This window comes from Chenopodium album, chromosome 21, assembly GCF_948465745.1.
Source record: "Chenopodium album chromosome 21, dcCheAlbu1.1, whole genome shotgun sequence".
Taxonomy (NCBI): Eukaryota; Viridiplantae; Streptophyta; class Magnoliopsida; order Caryophyllales; family Amaranthaceae; genus Chenopodium; species Chenopodium album.
Window position 1 is genome coordinate 13985634 of NC_137854.1, and position 21165 is coordinate 14006798.

The window sequence follows — 21165 nt, forward strand, 5'->3', positions numbered from 1 at the left end:
AAGGGAGGGGAAGGAGAAGAGGATGACCAAATTGAATTGGCGATTGTGGAAAAATCCACACAACTCGCAATGTGAATGCTAATGCTTTGATTAATACGATGAAGAAAGTCTGGAACCCTAAGCACGGGGTGCGAAGTAAATATTATAGGGGGAAAGAACTTTTTCTTCCAATTTCATCATTGGAAGGATAAGCAATTTGTGATGGACGCTCAACCGTGGCACTTTGTGAAGGAATTATGTCTTCGATAAGTGCAATTACTAGATATATCAAGGATCACTATTATGGAGATAATAAGTTCATTCTATTGGGGCGTCATCCTCTGTTGCTAGACTATGAGAGATGATCTTTGGGCTAGTCAAATAGCCCAAAGCCCTTTAGAATGGATCCTATATTGGTCACACAACAAGGGTATTGGGTTAAGCAAGTAAGAGGCCCATTAATGGGCCTCATGAGCAATTAACTAATCATAAATTGGATTGGGCTAGCATAGTTAGATTGGAATTAGGTTTTGGGCTTTTGACATGGGCTCTTATTTAGAGATGAGATCTATAAATAAGATCCATGCCTAGGGTTTGTAAGAAGTAGTCATAATTCACACACTGTGAATTTTGACATCAATGCAACCAATCCCAAAACCCTAATCCTCTCTCCAACTCACGGCCCTTATCCTCCCCTCACGTCCGTACGGCCGGCCACCCCTTGGTGGCGCGTGTGGTGGTTATCGTGGTGGTTCTTGGTTAGTATGTCTCTCCTCTCCGTTGAAGGTTGATTGAAGCATTCAGTCACGACTAACTAGCATTAGTGGAGGTCTTAACTTGTGCCCGTGGACCAAGTAGAGGAATCACGCTTGGGGTTCTTTATCTCCCTTTGTTCTTGCTCGATCGCACGTGGAATCACGCTTCAAAGGTACGATTATTTGTGCTTTATGTGTTATGCATTAGATCCTTGGATTAGGTACTGTGTGAATATGATTCATGTTATTTCCGCTGCGTAGTACCTATAAAACCCTACAGTGGTATCAGTTAGCCTATTGCATTTACGCATATTGCCAATAATTCTTTGATAATCCACAATTTTAATTCAATTAGGAGGGAGAATATTTAATTATGGTTCAATTGTTATATTTAATGGGATTAAACTTTTGGAATAGATTAAATGCGATTTAATTATGCTCAAATAGCCATGAAGAGATCCGAATTTTGCCCTAGTTTATTCGAATTTATTCGAAAACCCTAACCCTAGATTCGAAAATTTCGAAACCCTAAACCCTAAAATTTCGATTTTGTGTTTTGGTTTTGAATAATTTCGATAGTTTCATGCTTCATGATTTTAATCTATTTGATTTCATGACAAATTATGAATTTTTCATGATCAAATTATTTAATTTAAAAGTTAAATTAAATTGGGGATTATTTTCATGAAAAACCCTAGTTTTAAAATTAGATTATGAATTTAATTTTAATTGGATGAATTAGCATAAAAGTTATGTTTTAATTTATCATGGACCACATGAATTTTATTTAACAAAAGTTGTTGATTAAAATTGAAAATCAAAAAAAAAAAAAATAAAAAAAAAAAGGAAATTACAGCAGCAGCACCGCGGCTGGGTGGCGCTGCCACGGTGGTGCCGCTGCTGGTGGTCCGGAGGGAGGGGCGGGGAGGGGCAGCAGCAAGGATCAGAACAGCAGCAACAGCAGTGCCGCACCGCAGGTGCACGGTGCTGCTGCTGCTGCCCTGCGCCGCTGCACAGCAGCGTACACCTTGCGGTGTACGGCCACCGTGGCTGGCTTCGGCTGGCCACACCACGGTGGCTGGCGATTTTTCAAAAAAAAAAAATCAGTTTTTTGAAAAATTATTTCAGGATAATTATGAATTATTTTGGGATAAAATCAGTTTTATTTTGGATAAGTTAAAATATTTTGAAAATATGATCTTTTATTTTAAAAGATAAAATTGGTTTTATTTGGATAAAATCTTTTATTTTAGGATAAAATCAAATATTCAAAAGTTGTTATATTTGATATTATCCATGTTTAAGTTGTTAAATTTGTAATTATCCTAAATTAAAGTGGTTAATTATGGATAAGAATGATAAGGATATTCTGAGCATATTCCAAAAGGATAATAATTGATTTAAATAATGTGATTATCCCATAATTAATTTTGGATATAATTGATTTAAAATATTGTGATTGGCTAGTAATTAGGATAGAATTTTCTAACTTTGTTAGGATAATCTTTGAGGATAAATATGATTTATCTTTTAAGATTAAAATAAGATTTGATTCTATCTCATGACTAATTTAGAATATATGATATTTTATTGATGATCATGAATGATATATGATATTATCTAATTACAGTAATTAATTAAAATATGAGATATTTATAGCCATGTTTCCTTCATTATGATCATCAGATGTTATAGTTTAGGAAAGCATGATGAGTGATTTATTATATGGCACTTTATAATATATGATATTGTTTATTGCTATATATAGACTAGTATGGCCCATAGATTCTAAAATACGATCTGCGCATCGTGAAGTATTTTTGTAATCTAAATACGGTCTGCGTACCGTTGAGTATTTTTGTAATTTATTTTATTTTATTTAAGTAGTAGATAGAATAGAATAAAATTACAGGTTGCAATTGATCCAAAAACCAATGATGTGAAGGCCCAATGGAGCAAGATGGATGAGATCCATGAAGATTCAAGTGGGAGCATTTACTTTATTAGTTTTCTTAGGATTAGGGGTCATGCTATGTCTTATTTATGCATTCAGTATTTTATGCATGTTAGATTTTATTGATGTTTTGTGATGATGCGCTAGAGTTCACTATTTAGTCACAACATAATAAATCTAGATCCCAGTAATATTGATGCAGCTTTTCCAATTAAAAACCCGACGAAAACCTTGATCGTTTGTGATGGGTCAGCACTCAGCAGAGCATCATAATATATCTTGGGGAAGTGGGGGTAGAACCGCATATCTACACTTTTAATTGGTTATATTCAACAAGGTTACCTAAATCGTTTAGAACCTTGAAGCTAAGAGTAATAATTAAACATGCGATGGTTAATTATTCAACCAAGAATTACAAGAGTTGTAATCAGTAAAGAGTTTACTCACCTTGAAAATGTAATGGTTGATTGCAGAGCCTCACTCTGGTTAATTATTGCACGAATAAAGGATCTTGGAATCACTTAATTCAAGTTGGGATCACTTAAATTGAATAGAGTGCTTTAAAGTTACCAATTTAATAATCGCTTATGGTACTTTAAATTTAATAAACATAATTGAATTTTGCGTTTACTTATAAGTAACATGTCGTTCTAATTTTATTATTATATATAATCTCCTCGATTGAAAATAAAGTTGAGAAACGTTCTCAAAAAGTTTAAAAGATAATCCATAAACCTATAGTCCAATTTTGCTAAGATTGTTCTAAAAGGCAAGTTTTAGAAATTCATGTCACAGGTCTAAGGTTAGTTTTATTCAAAATGTTTGAGTAAAATACCAACACATCTTCATTTTGAAAAATGTTTCAAGGGATATAATGAGATGGGAGGTACAAATCCTCCAAAAGACAAGTATAGAAATCCAATAAAATCTCTTATCTTCAATATGATTGAATATGAGAAAGTGATTGGAAATCTCTATGATCAAAAGTTGATCAAATGATAGTATTCTTCATCTATTTTATATAGAGTTTAATACTTGATTAAACTCAAATATAAATAATGATAGAATAGACTTAGCAAAATCATGAAAAGTGCTTAAAATAGTTGAGCAAAGTATCATTTTGAACCTAAGAGAAATGTTCTAAGTGGCTCAAATGGAAAGGTTTAGGAATATATGAGGATTGCATTAAGATGTTTTAGGCCAAGAAATGCAAACAAGTTGCTACTTCTCAAACCTAGAACTACTTATATGCTAAAAGTTGTTATGAACAACAAATGTTTCAAATTAAATGGACCAATTCCAATTGATTAGAAACTACCTCATATAGTTGGAAGGTAAAAGAATGGAAATGTTCCAATTTAAGAAGTATACTATAGAAATTGATTTAGCGTATTGCTACTTCTTGGACATATGATGTCTTGTTTAGATCACTCATTGCACAATGTGATTGAACTAAAGGAAGAAGTTATTGCTAAAGGAGAAATAAATCTACAAGTTTAGAAACAAATGTTGCTACTTCACAAGTAGAATCTACAAGTATGGAAGCAAAAGTTGCAACTTTACAAGTAGAGCCAGTATTTCACCACTAATAATTGGTTAGAATTAAATAAATGTTATTCATTCTTGCCATTATCAAAACACCATTCATGTTAGTAATGACTAAGCATCGAAGATTCAAAAACGTGGAATAAATGTTATTCTATGCTTCTTTGAGTCATAATGTGTTTTGAATTGCTAAATAGGTTTAAATTCTATATGATAGAATTAATTAAACAATTTCTATATATATAAATTGTCTCTAATATGTCAATTTATTCGAATGAAAATGAAAATTGCATGCGGAAGATCCAAAGGGATGGACTTTCAATATCATTGAATTATGAATCCATTGATATATGTAATTATCATTCTAATTTGAAATTTTGACAAAGTCACCATTTAGAGAAATGATGATGAGAACTCAAGGTCGAATACATAACGATGTAAGAAAACCAAAGGTTCAAAGGTTAGAGACGGACAACGAAATTTCATTTGTGATACGATCACTACTTGTGCTTAGTTGAAGCATAAAAGTGAAAATTTTGAAAGGTCAAAATGTTCAGTATGAAGTTCAGTATCAACTTGACAAAATAATGATTACACTACAATATGATTGTAATTGTGAAAATTTAAAGTCAAGACATGTACTTGGCAACACATTCGAAATATTGCGATATGATTGTAATAATGAGAATTTAAGCCAAGACATTGATAAACATCCAAGAGTTGTGAAAACGTTTTACAACAAATTCCAAAAGCAAACCTTGTGAAGTGTTTATGGAGGAAGCTATCAATCTATATGAGATATATTTTGATAATGGATGTAAATTACCTATCTTCCAACCATTGTTCAAGGGATATACTTTTAAGAAAAGCTACAAAACTAAACAAACTACATACGTCAAATCAAATGTAGCAAAGGCTTCATATATGATATGGATAAGAAAAGTTCTTATTAAGTCTTTCTACAAAGCAAGGAATAAAACATGTATTAAACCGTTTGATGCACGTTCGATTCCTACATAGAGCACGGGGTACTACTATACAACCATACTTAGCACAAAATGTTTGTTGCTCAAGTAGGTGCCCTTATGGAAATTGTTCCAAAAGGTCAAGTGGGAGTAGTGTAAATCTCAAAAGAGTTCGAGAAAAGCAACAAACAAACATGGTTTAAAACCTTGGTTGGTTCACCCTATGCTAAATATGCCTCCTCAAAAGGCAAGTGGGAGTATAAGAATTTCGAAAGGTTCGAGAGCCTTGAAAGAGTTCAAGAAAAGTGATTTCGAAAATCTCAAAGAAATTTGAGAAGTTATCGAATAACAGCAACAATATGAGCATGATTCACCTCATGATACTAATGACAACGCGTGGTCTCATCAAGTGGGATTAATAACCATGTGTCGAAGGTAGTACATTCCAAGTGCACATCCTCTATTGTCGTTTCTCATTGAAAACTAAACAAAGTTGTTGTATGAGTTTCAATTGTTGCGTAAAACCCACAAGGATGACTAGCATATGTAAAACTTAGTCAAAGAAATATGATTTCATATTGACTAAGAGTTCTAAAATATTTATTTTGGAATATGATGATTATGCAAGTAATAAAGATGATTTGACAAGTTATGACTCCAAGTGGTTTAAAAACCATGAAATCTAATATAGATTCTAAGTCTGTAAGCAAGCGTATGACACTTGAATAATTTGCCTAAATTGGGTGAAACCCAATATAAGCAAAGCAGACAAGAAAGAAAAATGTTTTCTAACTAAAGCAAAGACTTGTTAAAGGATTCAACAAATTCATAGTATGACTATGATTACGATGAAACCTTTACATTAGTCATGTTGCAAAGATCTATTAAAGATATTTTAGTGATTTCTACCTTATGAGATTTGGTAGATGGATTTCAAAACACTTTCTTGAAATTGTTCATGAAAGAAGATTTGTATATGATACAATCAAAAGTTTGGAGATCTAATAATCCTAGGGATGCCTAAAAGATCCATAATGGATTGAAGTTTGCATCAGGGAGTTAATGTTCTTAAATTTGTGAGTTAATCAAATCGTTTGATGTTCTCGTAAAATGAAGAAAAGGTCTTGTATGTACAAGATGTTTAGTGGGAGCTATGAAGTCTTCTTGGCCTAGTACAAAGAGCAATTAATGAAGGATCAAGTAATGGCTATTGCATTTTGTATGAAAACCTTGGAGAAGAAGATGAGTACATTTGGGATTCAAGATCTATAAAGATAGGTCTCGAAGGGTGCTTGAGTTTTGGTTAAGAAGCTTATATTGATAATATTCTTATAGGGTTCAACATTATATTGAAAGAGTTTCAATCCCATGTGACATGGCACGTTGCTTAATGATTCAATACCTTGAGAAAGGATTGATGAAATTAAGACTTTGAGTGATGATCCTTATGCAATTTGCAAAGGATGCATCATGCATACCATGGACTATACTCGTCTGTTTGATTCACGTGTTTTAAAGAACAAGTGAAGATAGATTTCAATCGAAATCCAATGTGATGTTGGAATACAAATTAGAAATTCCAAAGTTCCTTGCGAAAGGGCGAAGGAAAATTATTAGTGTATGGAGATGAAAATGATTATAAGATTTAGAAATTGCAAAGTTCATGTTTATGAGAATGTCTCATGAACTCTACTTACAAAACCCCTTCCATGACCAAGGTATGAAAGTCATGCTAAGGTTCTTGGATTGAAGCAAGTTATGTAATTTTAGTTGTGTATGTTTTGAGAAAGCATATTACAAAAGTAAATACATTAGCTTGCAGAATTATGTTTATCAATTGAAACAAAGTTTCAATCTTATTTGATCGTGGTTTCAAGATTAAATAAAATGTCCAAAATAATTATGGATTGATGGGCTCATCAGGTTATCTATCAGATAGAGACCTGGTGTATGAAACCCCACAGGTGAACAAAATCCACATATTATTTAAGTTCCTAGTTCGAAATCATTAAAGTGGACATAAATGATTTAAATGAATGGACTAGCATGTAAGATTGATTGGATAGCTCGGTTTCATGGGCTATAGGAGCATAGTGATGAAGCTCGGTCAATCACATGGATATGCATGAATGATGCAGGATCGAACTATAGACCAACTTTGAAATTCAAGTATAGAATTTCCGGATATATTAGTGGATTCCTTTGACATGAGTGGAACATTGATTTCATTCAATGGATGATATAACTGTGGTACATTCAAACGTCTACCCGTAACTGGAGATTATAAAGGGTGTTTCCTGGTTATTTCAGAAGTTGAGTGGGAGCTTTGGTTGCCACAAGATTGGATAGAGTCTACCTATTAAATTAGGAATGTGTCATGTTTTGGCCTCTTGAAGAGGGAGAATTCAGAAAATGCATGGCCGTGCTCAAATGGATTACGTAGTAATCATTTGTTTTGCAATTCTAACTCAGATTTCAAGAAATGATTTGTAGATTAATATAGATTACATAAGATGCAATCATATTATCAAATCGACACAAAATGACTTAAGGAATTTGAATATTGCGCACTTGTCTCAGACAAGTGGGAGATTGAAGGAATTATGTCTTCGATAAGTGCAATTACTAGATATATCAAGGATCACTATTATGGAGATAATAAGTTCATTCTATTGGGGCGTCATCCTCTGTTGCTAGACTATGAGAGATGATCTTTGGGCTAGTCAAATAGCCCAAAGCCCTTTAGAATGGATCCTATATTGGTCACACAACAAGGGTATTGGGTTAAGCAAGTAAGAGGCCCATTAATGGGCCTCATGAGCAATTAACTAATCATAAATTGGATTGGGCTAGCATAGTTAGATTGGAATTAGGTTTTGGGCTTTTGACATGGGCTCTTATTTAGAGATGAGATCTATAAATAAGATCCATGCCTAGGGTTTGTAAGAAGTAGTCATAATTCACACACTGTGAATTTTGACATCAATGCAACCAATCCCAAAACCCTAATCCTCTCTCCAACTCACGGCCCTTATCCTCCCCTCACGTCCGTACGGCCGGCCACCCCTTGGTGGCGCGTGTGGTGGTTATCGTGGTGGTTCTTGGTTAGTATGTCTCTCCTCTCCGTTGAAGGTTGATTGAAGCATTCAGTCACGACTAACTAGCATTAGTGGAGGTCTTAACTTGTGCCCGTGGACCAAGTAGAGGAATCACGCTTGGGGTTCTTTATCTCCCTTTGTTCTTGCTCGATCGCACGTGGAATCACGCTTCAAAGGTACGATTATTTGTGCTTTATGTGTTATGCATTAGATCCTTGGATTAGGTACTGTGTGAATATGATTCATGTTATTTCCGCTGCGTAGTACCTATAAAACCCTACACTTTGACCATCACGTAATGATTCTGGATGATGCTAAATTAAAGGTAATGTAAAACCCTCTGAGATTCCTCTACATGATGTGCCTTTCTGGATACGTGTGTATGATTTACCCTTTAAAGGTAGAAATAATGAGGACAATGCTAGGAGGATTGGTGACAAGTTGGGTTGATTCATTAGGCATTAATAAATCTCTTAGAATTCGTGTCTATGTTAATGTGAAGAAACCTTTACAAAAGTCTGTGGAACTTAGAACTAGCAGGGGCTCCTTTGAGGTCCCTATCAAATATGAAAAGCTACCTGTATTTTGCTACATTTGCGGTTTGCTAGGACACGGAGAAAAGGATTGTGATGAAAATGTTGTTACTAGGAAGTTCAACGAGAAGTTGCGGGTTTCTACTCCATGGAAAGCTGCAAAAATGATATTCCTGATGATGAATGCGATTTGAGCAGTGCTGTGAAGAGGTTGTTTATAACCAAAAAATCGCAGCATGGTTCAGGGACAGGGGATCGTCCTGTAATCGAGATAGAGACATCTCTGGTAATAGCTGATTCTGTCAATAAACCTGTTAATGATGGAGGGGAGGATGAAGTGTTTTGTGGGAAAGGGAGGGAAAACAAAAATACAGCTGATGAGGGGAGAAGAGATGAGCCTAATTAAAATATTATTGAAAAAACTCAAATTTCCCCTGAAGCAGAAAAAAGCAGCAGCGGGGAGATGATTCATGAAGCCCAGCTTTTGTGCATTCCGAATGAAGTTGGGGTTAAAGGAGGGATGAGGCAATGGAAGAGGATAGCTAGGGAGGGGGGAAAAGAGAGTAGCAAGGATGAAAAACTAGTTGCTGGGGGAAAGCGTGGAAGGGAGGGGGGGAGCTGGTGGAGTTTGAGAACCATATTGGCAAGAAAATAATATATACTCATGATCCTAGTGGCGTGGGGCCAATGGCGGTGGTTGGGAATGACCAACCCCGCCGTACCCAATGAGTGTATTAGCATGGAACTGTAGGGGAATGGGCAACCCCCGATCAGTTCGACGACTTCGTAAATGGAGTCATAAGTATTGCCCGGGGATACTTTTCATCTCTGAAACGATGGTCGAGAATAAAATAGTGGAGGATCTTAAAGGTTCTCTAGGCTTTCATGGAGCGTTTGGTGTCTCAAGTAGGGGTTGTGCAGGTGGTCTGTGTATTTATTGGAAGGAAAATGTTGACTTTCGGCTAGTATCTTTCTCTCATCATCGCATATGTGGTGACATTTTGAGTGGAGGTGCTCTAAAGTGGAGGTTTTCAGGGGTCTACGGCTGGGCAAAAGAAGAAGAAAAGGCTCAAACATGGTAGCTCATTCGCACTCTATGTGAAGATGACATACCGATCTTGTTGGGAGGGGATTTTAATGAATTATTATCGTATGATGAGAGGGAAGGGGGTGCTCAAGGGGTTAGAAGGGAGATGGAAAATTTTAGGGAGGTGCTCTTGGATTGTGGCCTAAGGGACTTGGGCTATAAGGGCATTTGGTATACTTGGGAGCATGGTAGAACCCCCTTAACTCGGCTTCGAGAGAGATTAGATCGCTTCCTTGGTTCGGTTAGCTGGTGCTCGATGTTTGGTGATGCTTCTGTGGAGCACATAGTGCGCATCAAGTCAGATCATGCTCCTATTTTTCTTACTTGCGAGACTCAAAGAGCAAAGAAGAAAAAGAAAAAGAAAAAGGAGTTTAAGTTCGAGACCTACTGGTTGATTGATGAGGGCTGTGAAGAAGTAATTAAAGAAGCTTGGGAGGGAGCTGCGGGTTTGAATGTTGTTGGCAGAGTGGCAGCCGTGGGAAGAAGCTTATCAATTTGGAGTGAAGAACACTATAATAACTTGGGGAAGCAAATTGCCAAAACTGAAGCTACACTTAAAGAAGCGCAGGGACGACCAATTTCTGATGATAGTTGTCGAGAGTGTAATGAACTTGAAAAGCTTCTTGATGAGCTACAAGAAAAACATGAAGTATATTGGCATTTGAGGTCTCGAGTTGCTGAGGTTCGGCAGGGAGATAGAAACACCACTTACTTTCATCACAAAGCTTCGCAACGTCAAAGAAAGAACACCATTAGTGGCTTGTTGGATGATGAAGGTGTGTGGAGATCAGAAGAGGAAGATATTGCAACAGTTATTAGTGGTTACTTTGAGGGAATCTTTACATCCTCAAACCCCACTAATTTTGCTTTTGATCAGGTTCTCAAAAATGTACCAGCTTCAATTTCTAGTGCAATGAATGACATGCTTATGAGGCCTTTCACGAAAGAAGATGTCCACGTGGCTCTAAAACAAATGCACCCAAGTAAGGCTCCCGGCCCGGATGGTATGCATGCTATTTTTTATCAACGTTTTTGGCACATTGTTGGTAATGATATAGCAAATTTTGTGAGCGGAGTTTTAAGTGGTGGATTTTTTCCGGAAAGTGTTAATAATACTAATATTGCCCTTATCCCGAAAGTCAAAGAACCCCAAAAGGCTATTGAATTTCGACCTATATATTAGTCTTTGCAATGTGGTTTACAAGCTTGTTTCAAAATGTCTAGTTATCCAGCTAAAAGATATGTTATGTGATATTATTTCTGAAAATCAGAGTGCTTTTGTCCCTAGGAGACTTATTACTGATAATGCTTTGATTGCTCGATCTGGAGCTTTTTCATACTATGAAAAGGAGGAGTAAGGGTCGAAAAAGACATATTGCCATGAAACTAGATATGAGTAAAGCTTATGATAGGGTCAAATGGGGTTTTTTACGGCAACTTCTTTTGAAGATGGGATTTGATGGAAGATGGGTAAATTTGGTGATGACGCTTGTTACTTCGGTCAAGTACTCCTTTGTGATAAACGGTGAAGTATGTGGTGCGGTAACCCCCTCTAGAGGTTTACGTGAAGGTGATCCCCTTTCTCCTTACTTGTTTATTATTGTGGCTGATGCTTTTTCCCATATGATCTAGAGTAGGGTGGCTAGGGGTGAAATTCATGGTGTGAAAGCTTGTCGGCAGGGTCCGAAAATCTCTCATCTTTTATTTGCAGATGACAGTCTTCTCTTTACTAGGGCAAACCGAAAGGAATGCTCACACATTGTTGATATTTTCAACCAGTACGAAGCAGCATCCGGTCAGAAAATTAATTATGAGAAATCGGAAGTGTCCTTTAGTAAAGGTGTTAAGGCTGAGCAAAAGGAAGAGATTTTAGGCGTTTTGAATATGAAAGAAGTGGACCGTCATGAAAAATACCTTGGTATTGCAAGTATTATGGGGAGGTCAAAAGGGGAATATTTGAAGCTCTTTTGGATAGAATCTGGAAGAAACTGCAAGGTTGGAAGGAAAAATTGCTATCTCAAGCCGGCAAAGAGGTCCTCTTGAAATCAGTCATCCAAGCAATTCCTACGTATCTTATGGGAGTGTATAAATTCCCTATTGAGGTAATTAGGAAAATTCACTCGGCTATGGCGAATTTTTGGTGGGGACAAAGTGGAGGGAGGAAACGCATTCACTGGAGGAGTTGGGATTCTTTGTGTACTCTCAAATGCCTTGGGGGTATGGGTTTTCGTGATTTGTCGGTTTTTAATGATGCGCTTCTTGGAAGACAAGCTTGGAGACTCCTAACCAACACGTCCTCTCTTCTAAGCCGGGCGTTCAAGGCCAAATATTACAAAAAACTGATTTTATGGGCTCCTTTCTTGGTTATGGTGGCAGCTTCTCATGGCGAAGTATTTGGGGTTCGAAGGATCTTGTGAAGGAAGGTGTCTTATGGAGAGTGGGCAACGGTGATTGCATTAACATATGGGCTGACTCGTGGCTCTATGATGATGATGGACGTTTTGCAACTAGTGACCCCTTAACGGAAATAACAAAGGTCAGTGAGCTCATTAATTATGAAAAGTTGGAATGGGATTATGACTTGTTGCAGGCGTATCTTAATGAGCGTGATATGAAATGCATCCTTGAAATCCCATTAAGCTCACGAATTCCTAGTGATGAGATAACGTGGGCTTTCTCAAAAAATGGGATGTATTCTGTCAACACATCATACATGTTGGGCAAAGGATGCAACCTTGATGATTTTCATCAAGCATGGGTTGAGATATGGAAGATGAATATTATCCCTAAAGCCCGCAACTTTCACTGGCGTTTTTGCACAGAAATGCTTCCTGTTCGATGGCTTTTAAAGCATCGCCACCTTGCTGAAACTGACCTGTGTGCATGGTGTGAGTGTGAATCAGAGACCTGGCAGCATGTTTCTTTGAGTGTGGATGAGTAAAGGACCTTTGGTGGAAGCTTGGGTGTGATGAAATGAGAGAGCAATGCAAGTAGCTTCATTATCTGCTTGCGATGTTGTTGAATGCTGGAATGATTTGAGTAATGAGGTCAAAATTAAAGGCGTTTACTTAATGTGGGGCATATGGCAGGATAGGAATTTAAAATTTTTTCAAGGCAGAGACTCCCTAATTGAATTGCTGATGGCACGAGTGTTAAGATGGACAGAAGAGAGTACAATCATCACAAAGTCTACTGCTATTGCTGCTGTTTCAAGCTCCTTCTCAAGTTTGAATCAGTGGATTCCTCCTCTTGCAGGGACCATAAAGATCAACACCGACGCCTCTTTAAGTGCTGAAGGTTGGGTGGGCTTGGGTTAGTGGCGCGCGATGATAAAGGGGATGTTCTGTTTGCAGCCACAAGAAGAGTGCGTGCGTGGTGGCCTGTTGAAATTGCTGAGGCGAAAGCAATGGAATGGGTGATTAGTTTGGGCTGCAAATTTGGGTATAAGACTGCAATCGTGGAGTCTGACTGCCAGATTGATGTCAATCGGCTGTCAAGAAACGCAACTCACCTCACTGACCTTGACTCTGTGCTATGTGATGTGATGGCTAAAGTGGTTCACTACTCAAACATTCAATGGAATCATGTGAAACAAGAAGGCAACTTGGTGGCACACAACCTTGCAAAGTATATTCCTTTCAATTTAGAGAAAATTTGGGATCATTGTGTTCCAACTGATGTATCCCCCTATGTACTCACGGATGTTTTGGCTCTTTAATTGAATCTTTGCTCCTCTTCAAAAAAAAAATGTTAGATATGTAAAATTGGACGTGAATGTACTTTTCTATCACGATATGTATCTATCTTTATTTATAAAAATGCCACTAAATACATCAAGAGGAAGGTTAAAGCTAAGTTATAACCGAATGTAACATATAGAAGAGTTGCACGCCCTACATCTCAGCTTCTCGACAAACGTGTTGAAATTAAGGAACAATAATAAATCCATGGGAGACTATGAGTGACAAACTAGCAAACATATGTCCCCCATACATCATTAAAATGCTATAGGAAGAGGGTCATTTTTGCACCCTACCAAGGCAGTAGTCACGTTATTTATGTTATGGCAAATTGACAAGGAACAAAATATGCCAGGGAAGGATAGATAAAGATGAACTCGAACCTATGTAAATGAAGCCCTTATGTTAGTGTAAATTCCACGTGGAAATGTTGTTATAGATCTTATAAACTTTATATAATTCTAATTGTCAGTAAACTGAATATATACTGCATGAGGCAAGACTGATAATAAAAATAAAATATGATTGTGATGGTTTGTTTTAACTAACTGTATTTGTGTGATAATGTAGGGTCGTCTTCTTATTTTTTAAGGCTTTTTCCTCAATTATTTACTTCGTATATGCTAGTTGACTAGATTCTTGATGTTCGCCATATTATTGCCACTTCTAATTCAATTAACCAATTTGTTAATTCACCCCCATTAATTTGGAATATATAATTATGTTATATTTTATAATACTTCGTACAATTTGATGAAATTGATGTAGTTATTATCTATGCTCTAAATCCTCTAATGGTTATGATTAGAATATGCAAATGTAATATAATCGTTGTTTTCGATCTTTTGGTTGCAAGATTGTTTGGGTCTTGAGTCATTGATTTTTTAGAATTTATTGATGAAGACACTTTCATATATAATATTAATAATGAAAATGACTAGAATTTATAATTATTTAACATTGGCAAGATAACCAATTGAAGGTTGAATCAATCAATTGAATTAATTAAATAAATAGTTTTTGGCTTTGTTATTTAATTTTGTAAGTGGATCAAGTAGCCATATCTATGATACGTTGAATGTTTCTAATAAATAACTTATCAATCTTATTAATAAGAAACAACAATTTTTGTGTGTGGCCAGCTAACACACAAATAACCCCTGATCGACTAAGTGACTCCTGACCAAGTAACCCTTGACCGTGTAAATCTGAACCAAGTAACTCCTAACTGAGTAACCCTTAACCAATTGAGTAACCTTTGACCGACCGAGTAATCCCAAATAAAGTAAACCTTGACTGAACGAGTAATCCTTGACCAAGTGAGTAACCCCTAACTAATCGAGTAACTCCTAACCAAGTCCTGGACATTTTATATATATAAAATTTTGAAAGTTTCATACAAGTTATTAAACCTTTGTATCAACTTTTGGATTGTGTACTCATAGTGAAACAGACTCACTCAATGCTATGCGTTTTCGTTTTCCATCAATTAATTTACTTGGGACATGTTCGTCTTTGGATAGCATGCATATAAATAAAATTAATATAACCCATAGTAATTACACAAACAAACCCATCTTAACCAACTTAATTTTAAGTTAAAAGAGAACAACACCTTTATTTACTTAAATTTGAAACCAATTGAGTAGTAGTATGATAGATTGATAGGAGGGAGCAAAAAGAAATGATAAAAACATAAAGAGAGCAACTTTGGTAGTATTTTGATGAATTAGTTTGACCAAATGGCAAAAACATAATGCAACCAAGTTCTAGACTTTACCCAGAAAAGCGGCCACAATCATCGTTATTTTGACGGCCATATATAGCCTTTCTTATGTGTCCTAATAAAAACACGAAACCGTAAATTCCTCGCATTTTATCTCTTCTCTCTTCTTTCTTAAATTAAAGCAGAAAGTAACAAAAAGATTACTCCCTTACCAAATTCCCTCTCTTTTCTAGCCTTTCGGTGCAACCAATCCCTATTCCTACCCACTTTAATCCATGCCAATTATCATTACATCTTTCATTTTTACCCACTCTTATTATGGTAGGAGTTTTAACCACTTCTAAAAATAATTACCCGTCTCAACCACTCGTGATCAAAGGTGTTTTCCATTTATTCAATTTTCATATATAAAAATTTATTTAAACTTAGGTCCTGTTCACATTTACTGAACCAAGCTGAACTGAACTGAACTGATTGGTGCTGAACTGAACTGATTGGAGCTGAACTGAACTGAACTGAACTGAAATGAATATTTTATGAGAGAAGGAAATTAAAAGCTAAATTAAACTGAACTGAACTGAAATTAAGTAAATATGAACATACCCTTAATTGATTATTTTAGCTGTAAATTAAATTAGGATAACCTTTTTGTAACCCTTGTGCCTTGTCTAGACGTATTTATTTATGAATTTATTGTGCAACAATATGGAAAATCAAAATTTTGTTAGGAAACCTATCATAATATAATATTGTAATATTTACATAAAATAATAAGGGTTATATACATCTTAAATTTATGACAAAAATATCTGAATAATATTCTCTAATACATCTCGTAATCATAGCAAGAGAATGTCGTATGTTAAAACTGGATCTAAAATACATTCATAGTGAAAGATCTTTTATTTGAGAAGATATCAGCTAATTGATAGTTGATACCATAGAAAAACATGTAGAGCTCGATTTATTTTTTATTTTTTTAGGGAGTCACAAGGGTAAGGGTGAGAATCGCTACCATAATTTCCTGAAATCGGGAAGGAAGTTCTAACTAATTGAGCTATCTATCACTCTCTCATGTAGAACTCGAATCTGACCTACCAAAATCTTAATCATATACGGAGTACATTCCCCCTTACTCTTTTTTTGTTATGTTCAATAAGAGTAGACTATATACAAAACCAAAAAATATATCTATTTGGAGGCAAGCATTTTCATTTTTTAATTTACGGGCGGCTCATTTAATTTTAATTTCTTAATTAATCAGGACAAAAAAATGAAAAGAAAACTGTGCTGTTACACCATTAAATATTTTTTCCCCATGTCTTTTTCTTGATAGTGATTGTTTTCACTCTTGCAACCTTAAATATTCCCTCCAATGCTTCAAATGCACTGCTCCAATAATAGCCTCAATTATAATCAACTCAATAACATAACCTCATTATTAATCTTTCTTCAATTATCAATTTTTCTTTCTCTCTCTATTACCCTTAATTATATTCCTTTCTCCCTCTTCCATATCATACTCATCAACAATGGCTGTAGATGTATTCTCCGAGAATTTCGTTGGCATGATTAGTCCCAGACTTTCATTTTCTCGAGATCTGGATGAGAACGAGACAAGTAGTACCAATATCAACGACTATTCCTGTCAGCTGGATCGCTCCTTTGTCGATTCAGCTTTCGATTTTGCTTTCAATGTCGATGCAACCCTCACATTTCAGTCGTCGTCAGCAGATGAGCTCTTCTCTGATGGAAAAATTGTTCCTACTCGATTTAAAAATGAAGAAGAGGTTAAAAAATCTGAAGAAGTTGTCGAAAGAGTTCCAGTAATACCCTGTTTGGATCATCAGTCTGCGACGATTACGGATACGAGGAAAAAGAGTTTAAAAGAGTTCTTAGAAGACAGTATAGAGGAAGAAGAGGAAGTTAACAATGCTGCAGTTGCGGCGAAATCGTTTTGGAAATTCAGGAGAAGTAATAGCTTGAACTGTGATAGAAGTCAGAGAAAAGGGTTAATTGGGTCATGGAAAATATTATCTAGAAGTGGATCAACAGGCAAATTTTTGGAAAAGATAGTAGAAGAAGAAAAACCCAGTAATTTTCATTCAAAGTTGTTGAGGAAATTTAGCAGAAACAACAGTTTGAGTAATTGTTCTGATAATGGTAACAATGTTTGTACTAGTAACAACAAATTGTTGATTGGGTCGTCAACAAAAATGTTGAGGAGAAGTCATTCAACAAGTGATCATTATTTTTCGAAATCGGATTCGAGTTTGTTTAGGAGGAGTAATTCAACTGGTTCTGCACCAAATAAGTTGAAGAAGCAACAATCACTCAAACAACAACAAAATCAAAATGTATGCAATGGTAAATCATCTCAAAAGGGAAAGGTAAAGGATAATAATAGTAGAAATAATTATGGTTATGGTAGTAATTATAACAATAATTTGAGGATTAATCCAGTGTTAAATCTTCCAAGTCCATACATTTCAAGAGTAAGTGTAGATTTGTTTAGTTTTGGTTCATTATTTTGTAATAATGGTAGCAAAGATAGAAAGAAAAAGAAATGAAACATTTTTAGTATTTTTCTATGTATAGACGACTCATTGCTTGGTGCATGCCCACGAGTGAGCGTGTTTGTATATGAAATTAAATACTCATTTTTACTAGTTTTGTGGTTTAACAAGGACAGTGCCAACGTGAAGCCTTAAATGACAGCCTTTCTTCCAATTCATTTTTGTCATTTGATTCAAGCATTGTGTAAATTATTGAGCTTCTTTTAAACCCCTTGAATTGGTAACCCAAATTCTCTATATATCACGCATTTGATTTGATGTACTCCTTCTGTCTTTGATGTTTAATTCGCTTATCAAATTAAATTTTTTGTTCATATTACATGATATGATCTTACGAAGTATTAGATTTGTACATAAATATGAAAACTGTCATATATAAAATTATGCAAAAGATCGATAGGTAGGGTGAATGTTAAGAAACAAAAAAAACATATATTACCTTCGATTTTATTAGTTACAACTTTGAAATATTTTATATCTCACAAATAATACCCCAAAGTTGCAACTAATATAAATTGGAGGTAGTATTTTATTGTATGTTGTTCCATATTCATCTTAATTTTAATTGTCTCATTATTATATTAATTGTGTTATTTATAACTAAATTATTGTCTCTTTTTTTTTTTTTTTTTTAATGATGTACAATTTTTCATTTTTGAGGTGACATTATTCTATGTACTTGAAACACATGATATTTTATTTTACTTGAAAGATTCTTACTACTTGTATTAAACTTTATTTTGTTTTTCTGCAAACACATCATATGTTTTGCAGCATTTACCTTTTTTCAAAATCCACTATTTTTTTTTACCTCCATTGACAATTTTACATACTATACCACTCTTACTATTTCCATGTTTTTCTTACCCCTCTCAACTCTTTGTTAATAAATTTAACAATAGTTTACTTTAAATGAATGTATCGACTAAAGTAAATAGGTAATGGATATAGATTATAATGTGTTTTTATAATAAAGCTTTCTATAAGCATGAAACAAGAATATAATGGTCCATTTATGACAGATAACATTGTAGAGCTTGCCTCGTTTAATTTGTCGTATGAATTTGTGTCATTGTATGTGCTTCTCCATATTAATAAAATTGTTTCCTCATTGCCAAGAAAATAAAAAAGAAAAAAAAAATGACAATAAGTTTCATAAAATGTACGAACCACCCCTGGGTGTTGCGAGGTAATGGTGATTATACGAGATGTCAAAAGGCGTTAAAGGTGGGTTACATACGTACGATTATTGACTATCAAGTCTTTTGTACTTTGTTCCATGAATTAGGATCCCAAACATCTTGGTCTTTTGCAGGCTATTGATCTCATCACATGTGTAGCAAATTCATGAGATATCAGTTACGTACTAGCCTTTACTTTGAGAGTAATCTAATAATAATTAATATAATTAATGACATTTAGTAATGTAAAAACTCAAAGCTAAGTGATGCATCTATTGAAAAATGGAGGTATGACAAATTAATTATGAGAGAATAGCTTAGCTTGATTATTATTCATCAATAGGTAGAGTATTTATACAAAACCTACGAACATAAGATAGGAAACAATATTCCTAAAAGATATATATACCATAATCATAAACCCTAAAGATATATTCTCTAAATAATATCTTAACATAAATATCCTAAATAAATTATTCTCCTAATAAGATCCATACGGAAAATATATCACACATATATTTATTTTCCGATATTATCTCTAACACCCTCCCGCAATCGTAACGGCAGTAACACGAACGTTGCGATTGGAAATTCTTCAAATTGTTGAAGCCGAGATGCACACTCTTGTGATGTCGCCTTCAAATTATGTTTCTTTCTTGGTATCAGTGGTTTTCTGTCACGGCCCTTTGCTGGTGTCCGTAGTCTTTTGTCACGGCCCTTTGCTGGTGTCCGTAGTCTTCTGTCACGGCCCTTTGCTGGTGTCCGCAGTCTTCTGTCACGGCCCTTTGCTGGTGTCCGCAGTCTTCTGTCACGGCCCTTTGCTGGTGTCCGTGATCTTCTGCCACGGCCCTTTGCTGGTGTCCGTGATCTTTTGCTACGGCCCTTTGCTGGTGTCCGTGATCTTTTGCTACGGCCCTTTGCTGGTGTCCGTGATCCTTTGCTACGGCCCTTTGCTGGTGTCCGTGATCTTCTCCCACGCCCCTTTGCTAGAACCCATGGTTTTTTTTAAAAAAAAAATAAAATAAAAAGTACGCCAAACGTGGCTTTTCTTCATCTCCAGGGAGATGTAATAGAAATTTCAAAGAGTATTAATATTGCGGAAGCAAATTATATGAATCCCACAGGTGGGTTTAACTTTCTAACCCACCGGCAGGGGGGAAATTTTTATGAACGGTCCCAAGATTTAACCTGCTCTTGATACCATGACAAATTAATTATGAGAGAATAGCTTAGCTTGATTATTATTCATCAATAGGTAGAGTATTTATACAAAACCTACGAACATAAGATAGGAAACAATATTCCTAAAAGATATATATACCATAATCATAAACCCTAAAGATATATTCTCTAAATAATATCTTAACATAAATATCCTAAATATATTATTCTCCTAATAAGATCCATACGGAAAATATATCACACATATATTTATTTTCCGATATTATCTCTAACAAGGTATCAACATTTATGAGGCCTTTAAGTCTCCGTTTTGATAATCTTTCTTCCTAACCTTCTGAGAAAAAAAGAATTGGAGATAGAGGAAGGCCAGGGAAGGGAAAATAAGGATTGAGGAAAACTAGTTTAATTAAGGCCGAGAACCCGGGAAAAAGAGGAAAGGGAGAGGGAGAGATCTATTATTCCTATCACCCCTGTAAAACTGTACTCTATCCATTCCATATTAGTTGCATTACTACTATCCTTAGCGTATAAAATCATCCTAAACTACTTGTTACAATTCTATAACTTATTAAAAGGCATGAACCCATAATTTTTTAAAAATTTTATTTACGTTAATTAAAAAATAAAACCCGATCAACAAACATCCAATAAACTACTTCCCCGTATAAAGTGATGTGAAGTGTCTAAAATCCTATGTTGGTCCAATCGTTGTGAGTTGTGAATCTCGTGATTAATTCAAAACTGGAGTATATATTTGATAGGGAAATGAGCTCCACAATCCTACGATCACATGATTATGATTTTTTTTTGTTGTTCCACCTGATTCATCCTTTAGGCTAATCCA

At 35.3% G+C, this 21165-nt stretch overlaps 3 protein-coding genes across 3 annotated transcripts; all 3 read left to right on the forward strand.

Moving 5' to 3' along the window:
- The first annotated feature begins 9554 nt into the window (after window positions 1–9554).
- Window positions 9555–11274, forward strand: LOC145600464 (uncharacterized). Its single transcript, XM_081656355.1, has 3 exons — window positions 9555–9840; window positions 9934–10920; window positions 11141–11274. Exons 1-3 carry the CDS (start codon window positions 9555–9557, stop codon window positions 11272–11274), a joined length of 1407 nt encoding a protein of 468 aa, XP_081512481.1.
- Window positions 11275–12900: 1626 nt separating this feature from the next.
- LOC145600465 (uncharacterized) lies at window positions 12901–13634 on the forward strand. The gene is made up of 2 exons (XM_081656357.1): window positions 12901–13228; window positions 13270–13634. Exons 1-2 carry the CDS (start codon window positions 12901–12903, stop codon window positions 13632–13634), a joined length of 693 nt encoding a protein of 230 aa, XP_081512483.1.
- A 3200-nt stretch (window positions 13635–16834) lies between these two features.
- LOC145602962 (uncharacterized) lies at window positions 16835–18060 on the forward strand. The gene has a single exon (XM_081659099.1). The coding sequence runs from the start codon at window positions 16915–16917 to the stop codon at window positions 17950–17952; it is 1038 nt and encodes a 345-aa protein (XP_081515225.1). The 5' UTR covers window positions 16835–16914; the 3' UTR covers window positions 17953–18060.
- Window positions 18061–21165: the final 3105 nt, after the last annotated feature.

Bases quoted from the DNA above. Each gene is read 5' to 3' on its own strand.
- LOC145600464 (XM_081656355.1), top strand. From the start codon at position 9,555: ATGAGTGTATTAGCATGGAACTGTAGGGGAATGGGCAACCCCCGATCA. The intron at 9,841-9,933 runs GTGCTCTAAAGT...CTCTATGTGAAG, and splicing joins TGGTGACATTTTGAGTGGAG to ATGACATACCGATCTTGTTG. The intron at 10,921-11,140 runs GTATGCATGCTA...CAAAATGTCTAG, and splicing joins TAAGGCTCCCGGCCCGGATG to TTATCCAGCTAAAAGATATG.
- LOC145600465 (XM_081656357.1), top strand. From the start codon at position 12,901: ATGCAAGTAGCTTCATTATCTGCTTGCGATGTTGTTGAATGCTGGAAT. The intron at 13,229-13,269 runs GTTAGTGGCGCG...TTCTGTTTGCAG, and splicing joins TGAAGGTTGGGTGGGCTTGG to CCACAAGAAGAGTGCGTGCG.
- LOC145602962 (XM_081659099.1), top strand. From the start codon at position 16,915: ATGGCTGTAGATGTATTCTCCGAGAATTTCGTTGGCATGATTAGTCCC.